At 38.9% G+C, this 16,809-nt stretch overlaps 1 protein-coding gene across 1 annotated transcript; it reads right to left on the reverse strand.

Moving 5' to 3' along the window:
• Positions 1–1,547: 1,547 nt before the first annotated feature.
• Positions 1,548–13,749, reverse strand: PCYOX1L (prenylcysteine oxidase 1 like). The gene is given in 7 exon segments (XM_074292120.1): positions 1,548–2,607; positions 3,874–4,014; positions 4,230–4,441; positions 9,583–9,757; positions 11,637–11,843; positions 13,510–13,560; positions 13,563–13,749. Coding segments are annotated over 7 exon segments (1,473 nt in total). The 5' UTR covers positions 13,588–13,749; the 3' UTR covers positions 1,548–1,945.
• Positions 13,750–16,809: the final 3,060 nt, after the last annotated feature.

Here is a 16,809-nt window from a genome sequence, read left to right on the forward strand (position 1 = left end):
AGAACTGCTACTTACAGGTTAAGTAACTTTAACTTGAAAATAAATCATTCAGTCTCCTGGCAGCTCAAATTCTCATCTGTAAAAGGCAGGGTTGGATTATATGCTCCTAAACCATCTTCCAGCCTATATTTTCTCTCTTTGTTAGGCACAAGTAACTAGTTTACCTTGCTATAAGCTCAATTTTTTTTTCTAGCTGATTTCTGAATTTTGGACTTCAAAACTATCTCTGTTGTTATCTCATTCTAGAGGTTTCCTCAGGCTTCCTCATCCTAGGATATTCCTGGTCCCTTTCTTCTCTCTCCCACAGTTCTTTTGTGCTACTCTGCCTCATTAGAACATAAATTCCTGGAGACTAAGGACAAGTTTAGAACAGTCCCTGACACATAATAAGCACTTAATAAATGCTAATTTCCTTCCTCTCTCCCTTCTTTAATTCTTTCCTTCCTCTTCCTATTTTCTGAGCACAACCTATTTGCCTTTTCAAGGAGAAGCTATAATGCAATTTTCATACTTGTCTTCTGAAATTAATGAGAATGACCATATGTTTATGGGTGCAATTGTTTCAGTACCACATTGATCCAATAACTGGACAAAAATCTCATATTTAGAGTATCAAGAGTTAAATTGCCTGTAGTCTAAAAAGCATGTGATATCAGCATTCCTTGTCCCCTTTTTCCACCTCTCTACAAAAGCAGAAAGACAAGGCTGAGGGTCATTTTGTACTTTTGTTTCATGGCCAAAGAATTTATTACCTAGAGGCCAACCAGCTGGAGACAGACCTTTATGAACTTGATTATGTCCTTAATTACTAGACACCATTTATATACACATACACACATATTTTTCACCAATTACATATTAAAACAATTTTTTCAAACTTGAAAAAGGTTTGAGTTCCAAAGTCCACTCCTCCCCTTACATGATGACACTATTTGTTTCTAATACCATAGGTGAAGCTTTTCCAGCTTGGTAGAAACCTCCAGAGCTGCAAGCTCAACCAGCAATTTTGGCCTCGGTTTTCTCATCTGTAAAATTAGAAGGCTAGAATAGATAGTTAACCAGTTGTCTATAAACTTGGTTTTTTAAAAAATATTTTCATAACTATTTCAATTAAGTCTATTTCCTTTTTAATTCTATGTATTTTGTTTTATTCATTTAAAAACATTATTCTGAGAAGGGGTCCATGGATTTCACCAAACTGCCAAATGGGTCTGTGAGATAAAAAAAAAAGAGTAAAAAAATACTAGACTAGATGATCTCTAAGGTCAGATATAAGGCTAAACCTATGTTACTATATTCTTCACAGACTGAATTCTAACTGTACCCCCCACTCTTACTTTGCCCTTCAATCAGGAAACCAAGGGGCAGCTAGGTGGCGCAGTGGATAGAGCACCAGCCTTGAATTCAGGAGGACCCGAATTCAAATGTGGTCTCAGACACTTAACACTTCCTAGCTGTGGGACCCTGGGCAAGTCACTTAACCCCAGCCTCAAAAAAAAAAAAAAAAAAAAAAAAAAAAATCAGGAAACCAAGAGTTAAATCAATGCCAGATTTAGAAGAGTGATTTTTATTTAAAATTAAATAAATAAAAGAGATGTGATTTTGCCTCTCCTTCCCCCGAAGGCAGCTACCCCCCAAAATCCATGAAAGGCAAGCAGAAAGGTCTGACACAGAAGAGAGAGAAAGGGTCACACAAGACATATCAAGCGCATGGGACATGGGTTTCCCATTGCTTTAGAAGCTATCACTGATTTAGGATCAACAACCATTATTACAGGATACTTTAAGCTCCATAAGGGCCAAGACCCTGTTTTATCCACATCTGTATCACATTAAGCCTCTAGAATACAGTATTCCACATGAAGCAAGTGCTGAATCAATGTTTGTTAGATGAATGAATGAAGTTCCATAGACTCCTATCCATCTTCCTTTCTTCTAACAAGTCTCACAGTTCAGTCTTAATTTTGTGTATCAAGTCTTTCTGATCAATCTTATCCAGATCTTGGTACCAGCGGTTGTAGGCCAAAAGGGCCACATTTTTAGCTGCCACAGCACTTATTTCCACAGAACTGGCCACCCATTCTAGGGCATTGAGGTAGAAGAGCTGGTCATGGAGGGCAAACAGTGGTGTAGCCATACGAGAACCATACTGTGGATAGGCCTGCCATTGGGCTGTCTGAACCGAGTAATAGGAACGGAAAAGGCTCTTTAGCTGGGGACGTTCTAAGGGTTGAGGGGACAGGACTCGCCAAATGGCTGCCTCCTGTGGCTGCTTCCTTCGGAAGGTAGACGAGATGTTGACAGGGCACATGTTGTCCAGGGCACAGAAGAAGAGGTTGGGGGCATCTGTAGAAAGAATGCTGGCAAAAGGGAAAAGCTTAGGGTCAGGAAAGCCAAAGTAGGAAGAATTAAGGTATCCATGGACCAGTGAAGTGACAGTGGATTGAAAGGAACCAACAAACTCTTCAAAGGGAGGCTGAAATCCATCAAAAGTGATGTTGCTATTGCTGCCCACATAAAGGGGAGTAGCAATGACTACAATATCATAGAAATCTGAATGCATTTTATCCTCCTTCTCATACCACACCTGATAAAGGGCTCTTCCTTCTGTGGAGAAAGAACAAAGATCAACTTATCACTTGGCTACTACCTTTTTACTTCCCTACATGTCTACTGAAGCATATGAGAAAATACCAAAAATTTGACTTGGAATTGGGAGATTTGGGTTTGCATGCTGCCTGAAACACCTGCTATAACTTGGAAGTAACAACCTTTTTGGAACTGAGTTTCCTCATCTATAAAATAGAAATAATAACACCTATATACAGAGTACCTATTTCACCAGAGTGAAGTTCAAGAGAAATAATGTATAGATGATTTAGTGTAAAACACAATATGCTATATACAAATAAATTATTATCCCAATCTTTTCATTAATTTGCCATGTGGCTGTACAATAACTTTGCCTCCTACTTGTTTTCTCCACTTTACAATCCTTTCTCTCTTTTCTACCTCACAGAGTGTATAGGATCAGATCACATGGTACACAGAAAAGCATCCTGAAAAGAACAGATTACACACTGTACAAGTGGAAAGGATTAGCATTGCTTCATAGGATTAGTAATGCTTTGCAGAGTGATCACTAATGATTAAAACTTCCCTGGTCAGGCTACAGACTTGTCAGTTCTAACAACACTCATTTTCATTAGTGACCTTGAAGAATTCCCCTATCAAAATGTTCTTCTTTTCAGGGTTTAATTCCTTCCACCCCACTTACCTCCATTTTTCAACCACCTTCACTTTCTCAAACCCTAATACAGTAACTCCCCCCTGCCCATTTTCCAAGGAGCACAACAAGGTTATTTTGTTTGTCTGTCTTAGGATCTTGGGCACGATCAATGGCATTCCAGAGAAGAAGAAGCCAGTGAATGATTGATTTCCAAAGAAACAACTCAGCAGAGAAAAAGGCATAGTAGAAAGAGGTATTTAGTGGGAGCCAAGACTTTACACTGCTAGTTCTGACACAGCTACTAATAAGCGTGGACCCTGGGCAAGTCACTTTCCTTCTCAAGGTCTCAACTTTCACATTTGTAAAATGAAGGTCTTGGTCTAAAATTTCAACGATCTCTTATTCTAACAATTCATGATCCTGGTGCTAGAAGCAAGATTTCATATAGACAGTGCCCTCTGGTGTTGGAAATCACAACTAACACTGCCATCTTCTGCTATTTATTTCCATACTTTATAAAATAGGGCTTAGGATCCAAGAGACAAGTGTTAAAGCCACTGCAGTGACCTTTCCACTTGCCCTGGCCAAAGCTCATTGTTCTTCTGTGCTGTCTACTTCCTTCCTTTGGCTTCTTGGCCACTCACCTGTGCTGTGCAAGGCTACAGAGGTCACTCTTGCATGTATCACATTGGCCTTAGTCAACTTCAGCAAGCCTGAACATACTAGCTTATTGCCCCCTTCCACAGCCCACAGGTTTCCCTGTATTCCAGCAAGTGACATGGCTCCTGGAGGAAAATGAGAGAAAAATATGGTCATTTTACTCTGAGGATCAATAGGGTAAAGAGGCTAATTTCTTAATAAATGGTCAATTCATCAAACATTGTTTACTATGATTCCTGAAAAATGAGCAGAAGATCCCCCTGGAAAAGTCAAGGAAGGTCTTCCATTTGATAAATATTGTTACAGGCAAAGAGGAACAATCCCGAGGCTTGAGGCTCACCTGCAAAGGCTGCCATTGTTGCAGATTGCCCGTAACTGGCACGCAGCAGAGCTGTGATCACCTCATCAATAAAGCGCTGGGTAACTCCCACTTCTAGCAGACATTCTGCCACCGAGCGCTGGGTCATGTTGATAAAGGTATATTCACCCACTGAGTACAGCAGTTCCTCCACTCCTGAAAAGGCATAGCCATGGGCCTGATACTTATATATTCTGAAAGAAAAAAAGGAACCCCCAACTAGGGGTCAGGCTTGTGAATACGTTCCAAACAAGAACACTGCAAAGCCACTCTGCCATGCTACAGAGTGAGGTAAGAGGAGAACACATATGGGACCCTTATAATTGCTGGATGGAGAGGACTTAAGAAGAAAGTTGGTGTGAGAGAATATAATAGAAAGAACACTGGATTTGGAAACCAGAGACCTGGGTTTGAATCTCAGCTCTACAACTTACTAGCTGTGTAATGCTGGACAAGTCATTTCCCCTCTTTCAGCCTCAGTTTCCTCATGTGTAAAATGGAGAGACAGTACTTGTATTACTTACTTCATAGGGCTGTAATGAAGATCAAATGAGAAAATGTACAGTGCTTTTTCAAACTTTAAAATGCTACGTAAATAACAGCTATTCGAATCTTATTATGATTCTCCTTATTTTCTAAGTATCAAACTTGTAATTATCACCATACTTCATCATGGTATATTTAACAATAACTTAGATAACTCAATCAATCAATAAGTATTTTTAAAGTATCTATATGCCAAACACTAAGGAAGCAAAAGCAAGTATGAGACCAACCCTACCTTCAAAGATGGCATTCTAACAGGGAGTCATAGCATATGTACACACACAAATATACGCATACATATATATGCATATATGTTTACAGATATAGACATACATGCATGCATATCTTTATATACACATATACATATATATAATTTATACAATGTACACAAGATGGTTTGAAGAAGGGCACTAATAGCTGAGAGTGGGTAGGGATTAGGGAATCAAATTCATGTAGAAAATGAAGTTTGAGACAAAGACTTTTCCCCATTTGATTACTTCTCTTCTTATCCAAGGTGCATTAATTTTGTCTGTGCAGAAGCTTTCAGTTTCATGTACTCCAAGTGATATATTTAATCTTTTGAAATTGTTTCTATCCCTTGTTTGATTAAGAATTTATCTCCTATCCAGTGCCCTGAGAGCTATAGGATCTGCTTCTCTCCTAAATTTTTAATAGTATGATCTTTAATATTAATGTCACATATCCATTTAGAATGTATTATGGAAGATGGTGTAAGGTATTAGTCTAAATCTTATTTCTGGCAGACTGCTTTCTAGTTTCTCCAGTTTTTCTGTTTATTAAACACTAGGATATTGAGTTCCACTGTTTCTGAATCTTTCATGTCTGATCTGTTTCATTCTCCAACTTTCTAATTTTTTCCTAATACTGTATAGTTTTGATAACTGTTGTTTTATGATACAATTGGAAGCCCAGAAGTGCAATTCCTCCTTCATCTATATTTCTTTTCATCATTCCCATTGATTCTAGATTTTTCTTTTCCCAAATGAATTTTATTATTTTGTAAAGTTCTATAAAGTATCTCTTTGATATTCTATTGGCATATCATTAAATGTATAAATTAATGTTGGTAGAATTGGCATTTTTATTAAATCGACATACAGCCAGTGGATGAATGAACAATGAATGCTTCCCCAGATATTTATATTGATCTTTATTTTTTAAAGAAGGATTGTCACTTAATGCAGATGAGATTTCCATGTGCTTTGGAGCCTTATCCTGGATACTTTTGCATTTTGTAGTTATGTGGAATGATTTCCTTTTCTATTAGTGTTATTTTTAAAAAATTATTATTATTATTATTGTTGTTGTTGTTATTATTATTATTATTATTATTATTATTATTATTTTTGCTGAGATAATTGGGGCTGAGTGACTTGCCCAGGGTCACACAGCTAGGAAGTGAACTCAGGTCCTCCTGACTTCAGGGCTGGTGCTCTATCCACTACACCAACTAGCTGCCCTATTTTTGTTATCTTTATTTAAAAAAATACAATTGATTTTTAAGGATTTATTTTGTAGCTTGCGCTTTTGATGAAGATATTGCCTTAATTAGTATCTTTGCTGATTTCTTAGGAATTTTCAAGCATACTATCATATTATCAACAAACAAGAATAGTTTTCTCTATTATTTATCTATCTGAAAATATTTAATTTCTTTCTCTTGTCTTATTGTTATTGCTAATATTTCCAGAATTATATCAAATAACAATGGGCAGAGTGGGAATCCTTGCTTTGCTCCTATATTTACTGGAAAAGGTTCTAGTATATCCCTACCACGATTGATTTTGGATTAAATAGATACATTTTATGTGATTAAAAAGAGAGTGCTCCTGGGTGGCTAGTTGGTGCAATAGATAGAGCACCAGCCCTGAAAAGAGGACGATCTGAGTTCAAATCTGGCCTCAGACACTTAACACTTCCTAGTGGTATGACACTAGGCAAGTCACTTAAACCCAATTGCCTAGAAGAAAAAAAAAAGAGTGCTTTTGTGCTTATATTTTGTCACGATTTTAGCATAAATGAGTCTTATACCTTGTTAAAGGCTTTTTCTTCAAGAAGATGAAGATTGAATTGAGTTTCTAAGGTAACCAGAAATCATATCAAGCAAGAAACTGAAAACATTTCTTCCCTGGCTACTCTCCTAGACTTCATCATTGCCTCTAGAAACTCATTTTTCTGAAGATGGAATCAACTCTAAAACTCACATCTGCTCAGAATTCCTTGTCCCTGTAGCTCCTCCCTCTTTAACTGGAATAGATTGAAGGTAGATAGAAGTGATCTCTTCTTGGATCTTCCATTTAGAAGGGAATCCAGGTCATAACCTGACTGCAAGATTTCAACATCTCCCAGACCCTTCTCTCTGACCCTTTGCACTTTTATTTTATGTGTGACCTTCTCGAGTTAGACTGTGAATTCCTTAAGCACAAGAGCTACCTTTTGCCTTTCTTTATATTCCAACTGCTTAGCAGAGTGCATGGCACAGAGTAGGTATTTAGTACATATTTACTGGCTAACACATTTAAAGACTTTAGCTTAAAATGTCAAGATCTCTCCCTGTATCCAGGGCCATCTCTAATCATCCTAAGCTATAGCTTGTAATTGGACCCAGATGGCTCTGGAGGAGAAGGTGAAGCTGGTGGACTCTGTACAACATTCCCTCACTTAAATCCAACTCACATGCATAGCATGGTGTTACCTCTCTGATGTCATGGTTGTTTTCAAGAATGAAGGACAAACACCAACAATTGACTAACATGTAACTTGGTTCTTGCCTCTAGTTTCTCTTCTTTAATAAGTTTTCTCATCTATAAAATAGGTGGACTAGGTTATATGAACTCAAGATCTAGTTAAATTGAGCTTGCTCTTTCTCAAGAACATTTATTGAGTCAGTAGCCTGGAATTCTCCTGAATGAACCAGATTCTCCACTCTATGCCCTTTGCCCGTTGTTTCTTATCAAAACCTTAGCCATCCTTCAAAACACAATTCCGAATCCTATGAATACACTTATAGAATAGTTTCCCCAATACGTATCCCTTACCCAATGTTATTTACTCAAAAACCTTAAAAGATCTAATTCTTCTTCCTTCCCCAATTGCTGATAAAATAAGATTAAGCTCTCATCTTGGCATTCAAGGTCTTCAACAACCATATCAACTTTAATTTTTCCTTATATGTAGCCTTCACTCTAGCCAAACTAACCTTGCTATTTGCCAATTATGTCTACTTTCTTAAATCTGCTCTGCTATTCACTTTATTCTTCCCTAACTCCAACTAGATGTGTCAATCAAAGTATTAAATATCCTAAATCCAGTTAAAGAGTTATCTTCTCCTTCCCTAACTACATCTACTATATATAACACCTCTTCTAAACTTATAATAATACTAGGGAACTTTGCTCTAGTAGTTTGTGATGTGCAAAGCACTTTTTTCAAACATCTCTTTGAGGTAAGTAGTACAATTATTATTGTATCATCCCCAATTTACACCTGAGAAGACTGAGGTTTTGAAATTTCATGATCTTAAGTCTATTAGTCACTCTGGGGTTTAGTTTTCTCATCTATAAAATGAAGGTTAGGATACATGAAACTTCCAAAGTTCCTTCCAGCTAGGATGCTACAATTCAATCTGAATGAGTGTTCAATGAATGAAATATAGAACATAACCCTAAAAATAAGAACTATTTGAAAGAAGAAATGTACATATTTATCTTATATATAAGTTTCTTAAAAAATAAGGGTTGTTTCATTTTTTTCTTCATACCTCCACCACTTAGCAGTGTTGAACACTTAATAAATGTTTTGAAATGGAAATGGAAAGAACAACCAAGAAAAATCAAAAATCAATGTTGAAAATTACAAATTAACAATTTGGCCCCAAAGAAGAAATATGAGAAGATACTTACCTCTACTTCTTTGCAGAGGTATGTATATAAGGGGAAATTTAGTTTAGAAAAACAAAAGATATAATTGAAAGTATATTTTTTAAAATACTTGTTGATTGATTTATTATAGGTCATACTTAGGTTTTTAATAAGCTAGACATATACAAAAAAAAAAGAAAGAAAAAATACGGTCTATAGTCAAACCAATATGATAAGCCATAAGCTATTTGAGGTTAGCAAATACTCCTGGTCTTCTAGCTCTACCACTTTACTAGACAGTTATGTGATCTGTAAGAAGTCATGGACTCTCTCTGTGCCACAGTTTACCCATTTGTAAGATGATGATAATGTTACAAAGGGCTGTTTTGAGGAAAGAGATTTGCAAATAGAAAAACATAGAAATAGGAATTATAATTACTATTATCATGATTAAACTTCTTTTAAAATACCTATCTAGTATGCCCATCACAGTTCTGGGCACATAGTCTAGACTAAACATACAAAATATATGTTACTATGCTTTCTAGCTGTCAGGGACCTGAAAGGTTATCCAATGCAATTTCACTTTACACATGAACAAACTGAGGCCCAGAGAAGCTAAATGACTTTCCCAGTGTCAATCAGGTAGTAAGCAGCAGAGCCAGGATCTGAAACAAAGTCCTACTACTCCATATTCAGTGTTGTTGATTTTTGTTTGTTTTGTTTTTCCATTTGTTTAATCAAGATGACCACCTCACAAAATCAGCAATTCTTATTCTAGGCTAATGTGGCTAATTCTATATCACTTTTGCTCTATGGTAAACAGCTGAACTGATTCTTACTCAACCCCTCTCTGAACAGTCTATTTAAAATGGAATGCTCTCACCGAGTTCTCCACAGGGCCACACCTCATAAACTTTTCCATGACTTCCTCTACCCACATCTGCAGCCTCAGGAAGCTAATGCCATAGTGCCACCAGACTCGGAAAAGGTTTAGCAGGTACCAATCCGTCTCTTCCAGAATAAGTTGTTCACCACCAAAGATGGCACTCTTCCCTGCCACCTCCCGCCTCTGTTTCAAACCTGAAAAACAAAGAAGCTGCTAAATTCCTTTTCAGAGAGCCCAAGGTAACAAGGAAGAGGATTTTCAATGTGGACACAGAAGTAAAAAATTTTGAAGAGCTTAGGGAGTATTTCAAAGATTGAAAGGCTTGACAAGAATTCAGAAAAGTATTTCATTCAACTTCTTTCTAAACAATAATTTCCTCTTTTGGCATATGAACACCCAGCCTCTACTTGAAAGTCTTCCCCAAACAGTTCATTTTACTTTAGGGAAATTTATCCTCATATTAAAGCCAAAATTTATCTCTCTACAACTTATAATAATAATAACTAGCACTGACATAGCACTTTAAGGTTTACAAAGTGCTTTTATATTGTCTCATTTGATCCTTGAAACAATCTTGTGAAGGAAATGATATTAACATTATCCATTTTATAAATGGAGAAACAGAGACAGAGAAACTAAGGGATTTCCAGGGACACACAGCTAGCAAATGTCAAAAGACAAATTCAAAGTCACATCTTCATGACTTCAAGTTACATTGTAACGGCTGTGTCACCCAATTGCCTTAGTTGTGGCCTCTGAATTAAAGTGGAATAATCACAGGCTTTCATTTTCAAAGTAGAGATCAAGTCCTTTGATACAAGTTACTTCTCCAGACCCAATACCCCACTTTCTTTCAACCAATTCTCACATATTCAAGGTTACAATGCTAAATCTTTTTATGCTGTCAAGAGCAGTATTAAGAGAACCACACTCAGAATAAGGCTCCATTACCTAACAGCTATATGAACATGGGCAAAACCCTTGATCTCTCATTTCCAAGATTTCGCATATAATAATATGCAACACTCATCTCAGAATTGTTGGGAGGTGAAAGCATCAAAATCTTAAATATCGACCATTGTTGACAATACTGATAAACCTTTTGGGAAAAGAAAGGAATGGAGGTGATGGGGAAGAAGCCAAAGAAACAATCTGTGGTTTTATTCACTGGAACCACTTTAAATGGAACACTTGGCCCAGTAGGAGGCTCTGCTGATAATTATATAATAGAATTAGGGATACCATTATGGCATCTGGGATCTAGATTTCAAGGGCAATATTGTAAGAATATGCTTGCCTTTGAAAATTCATGGTTGTCTCACTATTTTTGGCTAGGGAAATTTAGATCTTCCAAGGTTTCAGGACTAACTTGAGGCTTTAAGTATACTCATCTTGGCACTACGTTCCAAAAATAAGTTTGGAACCTGAAACCCTAAGACTTGTACTAGCTATCATCTAGGGAAAGGGATATAGACTAACCCTGTGATTTCACTGGTGTGGGGAACACCCAGAGGAAACTCCTTCTTCCAATGTTGATCAGCACTTTCTCCGTAGAGAGCTATATAGCATATTAAGAAGTTAAGACTAGGAATAACACAGGAGCCAGGGCAGATTTCCCAAGGATAAAATGATTAAAACAAGCCCTATTCTTAATACTTATGCTATGTTACCTTCCCCATTACACAACCTGGAGGAAGGAGTGTTTCTCATCATGTAAGATAATTATCCTGTAGCCTATTAATTCAGAGAATTATAAGGTCTTCAGAATTGGAAGGAATATCAGAGATTCACCTCAAAGAACATCAGATTCAGAGTGAGAAGATCTAGGTTTGAATTTTGAATATTAATTGGAGGGAGGCAGGTAGGTGGTGCAGTGGATAGAGCACCAACCTTGAATTCAGGAGGACCCGAGTTCAAATCTGATCTCAGACACTTAACATTTCCTAGCTGTGTGACTCTGGGCAAGTCACTTAACCCCAGCCTCAGGGGAAAAAAAAAAAATAATATTAATTGGAGACTGGAAGATCTCTAAAGCATAGGTTCTCTTTCCCTGGGACCCCTGCCCTTACTTACCTAGGAGTTTGACAAAGTCCTGCATATGCAAGCTGAAGGAATTGAATGAGGCCCCACCACTTTCATATTGCTGTTTGTTGACAGTGATGGTAGCCAGGCGGCCTCCAACAGTGCCCTTCTCATACACATCAATCTGTACTCGTGGCCCAAAAAGTTGCTGAAGGAAATGGGCCGCTGCTGAGCCCCCAATTCCAGCTCCTACAACCGCTGTTAGCAAGCATAGCAATGAGGATACGAAGGAACACAGGGAAACGATCAAAGAGAAAAGTTCACAAGCAAATCAGAACTTCTGCTTTAAATAACTTTTTCACTCAAAAACCATTTATTAAACCTTAACTATGTACAAAGCCTTGTGCTTGGCTAAGCTGGAAGAGATTTAGAGCTAAGATGAATTCTGAATTCAGAAAACTCATATCATAGCATACTGGAAATCATTAGATTTGTAAATAAAGGATCTGAACTTGAATTTCAGTTTTGCTATTATTATCTGTGTAATCTTGGACAATTATATAAACCTCAATTTCCTTTTCTGTTAAAAACAAAACAAAACAAAACTTTTAGCCCTGATGATTTCTGAAGTCTTTTAAAATTCCAAATTCTTAGATACCTAGTAGGAGAAGGATAGGATACGGACATAGATAACTAATATAACTTAGGACAATGTAAGTTCAAAGGAGAAAACTAAAATGTGTTAGATCTGAGAGATCCCTTTCAGTTAAAGGCCTGGGGGTGGGTGGGTGGGTAATCATGTAGGAGACAGTACCAGAGAAGGGCTTTGAAAAACAGGAAGGATTATAACTGACAGAGAAGGAATCACACAATTTTAAAGTTAAAAGAGGAAAAAAGGTTAGAACAACATCAGCAGATAGCAAGGAGCTGAATGTGGGGAGTAAAAAGTAACTGTACAAACAATAGGATAGAGATAGATTGGGGAAGGAGTTGCAGGCAGGTCAGTTTAGACTTTTATTAAAGAAGCTGAGAAAAGCCATATAAGTTTTAGAATGACTTTAAATAAATGCTGATGCTTTAGTTCATTAACAAATTCAATTTGGTAGCTTGTGAAAGATGGAGTGGATGAAGGAAAGACTAGAGGCAGAGACACAACTCAACTACTGAAATAACGTGGGCAAGCATTGTCTTCAAATATCTGAAAGGCTACTGCAGAGGGGAGGGACTGCAATTCTGCTAGGCCCTTGCAGACAGAACAGGGTGGGGTGTAGGGGGAAGCAGAAGAAAGAGAAACTACAGCAGGACAAGGTATACAAAACCAGATCTTTCTAAGTCTTGACACTTCCTGGATTCGTGGGATGGTCCTTACCCAGCTTCCGTATGGATGTCAGTCCCACTGCCAACCACTCCACCTGCCCGAGTCTGCATCCTCAGCCTGCTGCTCCCTCCAGAATGTCCCTGAGCCTTGCCTCACTATTCTTATGGCCCCACCTTCCCCAGTCTCAGCTTCGGCCCCTCGTCTGGGACTCCCACATGAATCCCTCATCCCCAGCCCAGACCTCCCTCCTGCTTGCCCTCATCTAGGCCCGTAATTTCCTTATCTTCCCTATCATCTGGAGCCGGGCATTCTCAACTTTATCCATGGCCTAGACCTTCCCCATCCTCCCTCTCATGTGTGGCCTGGACTTCTCCAGTCTCCCTTTCATCAATAGTCTGGTCCTCTTCCATCCTTCCATCCTCCCCATCCTTCATTTCAGGATCTTTGACATCCTTCCCCCATTCATGGTATGGCCTTTTCTCACCCTCCAGGACCTATTCCTCTTCCAGGGTCCCCTTCATCCTCCGGATCTGGTCCTCCCTCCTCCCCTAGCCCCCAACCCCTCGCAGCGTCCGCTGCTTAGCCCTCGGCGCTCTCACAGGATACCGATTTTCCTGGGCGGAGTATCTCGAGATGCGGCAGCCGAGGCCACCAGATGATGAGAAGCACGGCGGCGCCCGCCATGAGGCTGCTCGAGGCGGGGGCCGATCTGGCCGAGCAGCGAGCGGGAGGCACAGCGCCTGTGAAGGACCCTGCGGGCCAGACCCTGCGGGCCAGTGCTCTCCAGCCCCGGCACACAGGTTGCCAGCCCGGCTATCTGCAGCCTACCTGAAAAGAGGAAGGAGGGGGCGGGGTGGCGGAGAGGGAAGGGAAAGATTCACGGTCAAATCCATAGGCTGCTCGCTAGACCCGGCCCCGCCTCACAACTTCCATTGGCGAATTTACCCTCCCATTCTAATTTCGGATTGTTTATTGGCTACCTTTCTTGCCGATTCTCAGAGACCCAACCTTTCATTGGTCTTATAGCCCTCAAAACCCCTGCCCCCCCCTCCAACCTTCTTATAGGTCAACCCGCCTTCTATTCCTCGATTTGGGGGGCTCTGATTGGCCCCATCAGTAACGGAGCAGTAAGGGGCGGGGTGCCTTGTGAAGAGTCTTTGTCTGGGTGGGCTAGGAGGCAGATAATTGTGTCAATATTGTGTTATCCTTGAACTAAGTCTAGATTCCTGTCCATAGAGCAGGGGATCGGAAACCTTTAAAATCACAGGATTAGGTTTTACAGACTCATTCTGCCAGTAAAATGTATGGTCCCAAAAACCAGAGTTTTTTCCTGTCTTTGGTGCCCAGAAAGGTGCCTTGCAAAGAGTTGATGTTTAATAAATGGCAATTGAAGCAGATGCACAGGGAGGTTGCCTACGCGTGTGGGCTGAGGTAGCCGGGACACCGAAGAGCAAAGCCTAACATCAAACCCATCTCCTGCCCAGAGCCTGGACCAGCAGGCTCTCCACAATCCCTTCTTCTATGATGCAGAAGGTTTCCAGTTTAAAAACACACACACACACACACACACACACACACACACACACACACACACACACACAAGCAAAAGTAGAACTGACACATCGAGGATCAAAAACGGGGAAGCTAGAGAAAAAGTACGTGGAGTTAGGTACCTGGAGACCGTCTACTGACGAAACTGTTAATGTTGATGGGGCACCAAGCCCAATCTCTTAAAGGGAGCTGGCAGTTGTGAGTACTGGCAGGTCTCAGGTAAGGGAATAAGTAGGAATTTCAAGATAGTCACCAAACAAGGCTGTTGAAGAAGAAAGAGAATTAGACAAGGAGGAAGATAAAGCCAATTACTCTTCAGAGAGGAAGAAAAAACTGAATAAACGAAAAGTTTAAGGAACTGTAAGGAATTCCAGAGTGAGTAACTACATCTGAATGCTGTCAAAGACAATTCCCAGGAGGAAAAACAAATTCAGTAGGGAGTGTGTCCCGGGATAAGGAATTTATCCTAATTTATTGGGGAGCAAACTTTTTTTTTTCTTAACACAGAACAGCAAACAGGTTCAAAGATGGGAAAGAATTTGTCCAAGGTAACACTGAAAGTTTAAGTCAGTGAATTCAAATAAGTATTTATTAAGCACCTACCAAATGCAAGGAGCTGAGGACTAAAAAATAAAACAATCCCATTTGCTCTCAAGGAACTTATGATTCTACAGAGGAGATTCGCTGAGCATCAGCTAAATAAACATAAACAAGATGATTTTAAGAGGGAGGAAGAAAGGAGAGGAGGAAAGACCTCTTAATATAGAGTACCTAAGGTGTTTTTTTTTAAACAAAATGAGATACAAAGGGGCTGAAGTGAGGACAAAGTGCATTTCACAAATAGGAAACCAGCTACTTGTGCAAAAACATGGAAGCAAAAGCTAGAATGTAATGTTAGAGGAATATAGATGGCAGGTCAGAGCTAGAACCAGAACAGAGTAAACATAAGATAAAAGGAATAATAAGACATGACTAGACAGATGAAATAAAGCCAGCCATATTATGGAGGGCTTTAAATGCCAGATTGAAGATACAGTATATATTTTAGAACAACTAGAAGTCATTAATGATTTAAGTTGGAAGGAGGGTGACATGATCAGATCTGTGTTTTAAGAATATCAATTTTGCAGATTTGTGGAGGATAGAGTGCAGAGAGGATAAACTGAAAGCAAATACAATAGTCAAAACACTAACTATTGTTCTAGTGCATATGAGAAGTGATGAGGTCCAGAAAAAAATCAAGAAGAAATAAGCTTATGTGAGTGGTGATACATGTAAAATGTAAAAAAAAACAAAAACAAAAACAAAAAAAAAAACTTGGCAATTGATTGAATATGAAGCCTGAGGGACATGAGTTTCAAGATTTGCAACCAGATGGATTGGGATCATGACTTGGGATATGCAGCATAACAGACAGTTAATAATACACAACTAGAATGGAAGAGAGAGAGAGAGCCAGAGAGAGAGAGAGCCAGAGAGAGAAAAAGAGAAAGAGAGAGAGAGAGAGAGAGAGAGAGAGAGAGAGAGAGAGAGAGAGAGAGAGAGAGCGCCAGAGAGAGAGCGCCAGAGAGAGAGCGCCAGAGAGAGAGAGAACCAGAGAGAGAAAGAGAAAGAGAGAGAGAGAGAGAGAGAGAGAGAGTGTGTGTGTGTGTGTGTGTGTGTGTGTGTATAGATTCAAGATTAATCTGCACAAATAATAGGTAAACTCAAGCAAGCTGATAGACCAGGACAGAATCTTAGGGAATACTCATATTTAACTCTAAGCAAATAACCAAAGCAGTGTCACAGAAGGGGAAGAGAGAACTAAAAGCCAGATTTTTGACTTCCAGTTTAGTGCCCAAGCAAATATCCATAGTTACTTAATAATTGACTGACTATTCTATTCGTCAGATTATTACATCTAACAGATACCTAAAGATGTTGTGATAGTAGAAATTGCAAAAAACATGGTAACCCTTTAGAGAAAAGATCCTCTAGCAAGGTATATTCTTCCAGATCATTCAATATAGAAAGGAAGATTCCATATACACAATAAGAGCAGTTCTTTTGTAATAGGAAAAAAAAATTGTGTAGCTGTCCACCAACTGGATAGCATCTTAATAAATTATGTAAATGAATGAATGTAAATTAATAGATTGTAAGAAATAATGAATATAAAAATCTTCACAGAAACATGGTAGCTTCTGAGAAAATGTACTGCCCTCCTCTCTCTGAAGAGAGATACCATAGGTGGGGAATAGTACATATACTGTCAGACATAACTGATGTTTTGATTAGTTTCCCTCTTTTCCTTTAAAATCTTTGCTATAAAGGATAGATCTCTGGGTGGAGAAAGGGGACATGAAAATAATATAA

This window comes from Sminthopsis crassicaudata, chromosome 2 (assembly GCF_048593235.1).
Source record: "Sminthopsis crassicaudata isolate SCR6 chromosome 2, ASM4859323v1, whole genome shotgun sequence".
Classification (NCBI taxonomy): Eukaryota; Metazoa; Chordata; class Mammalia; order Dasyuromorphia; family Dasyuridae; genus Sminthopsis; species Sminthopsis crassicaudata.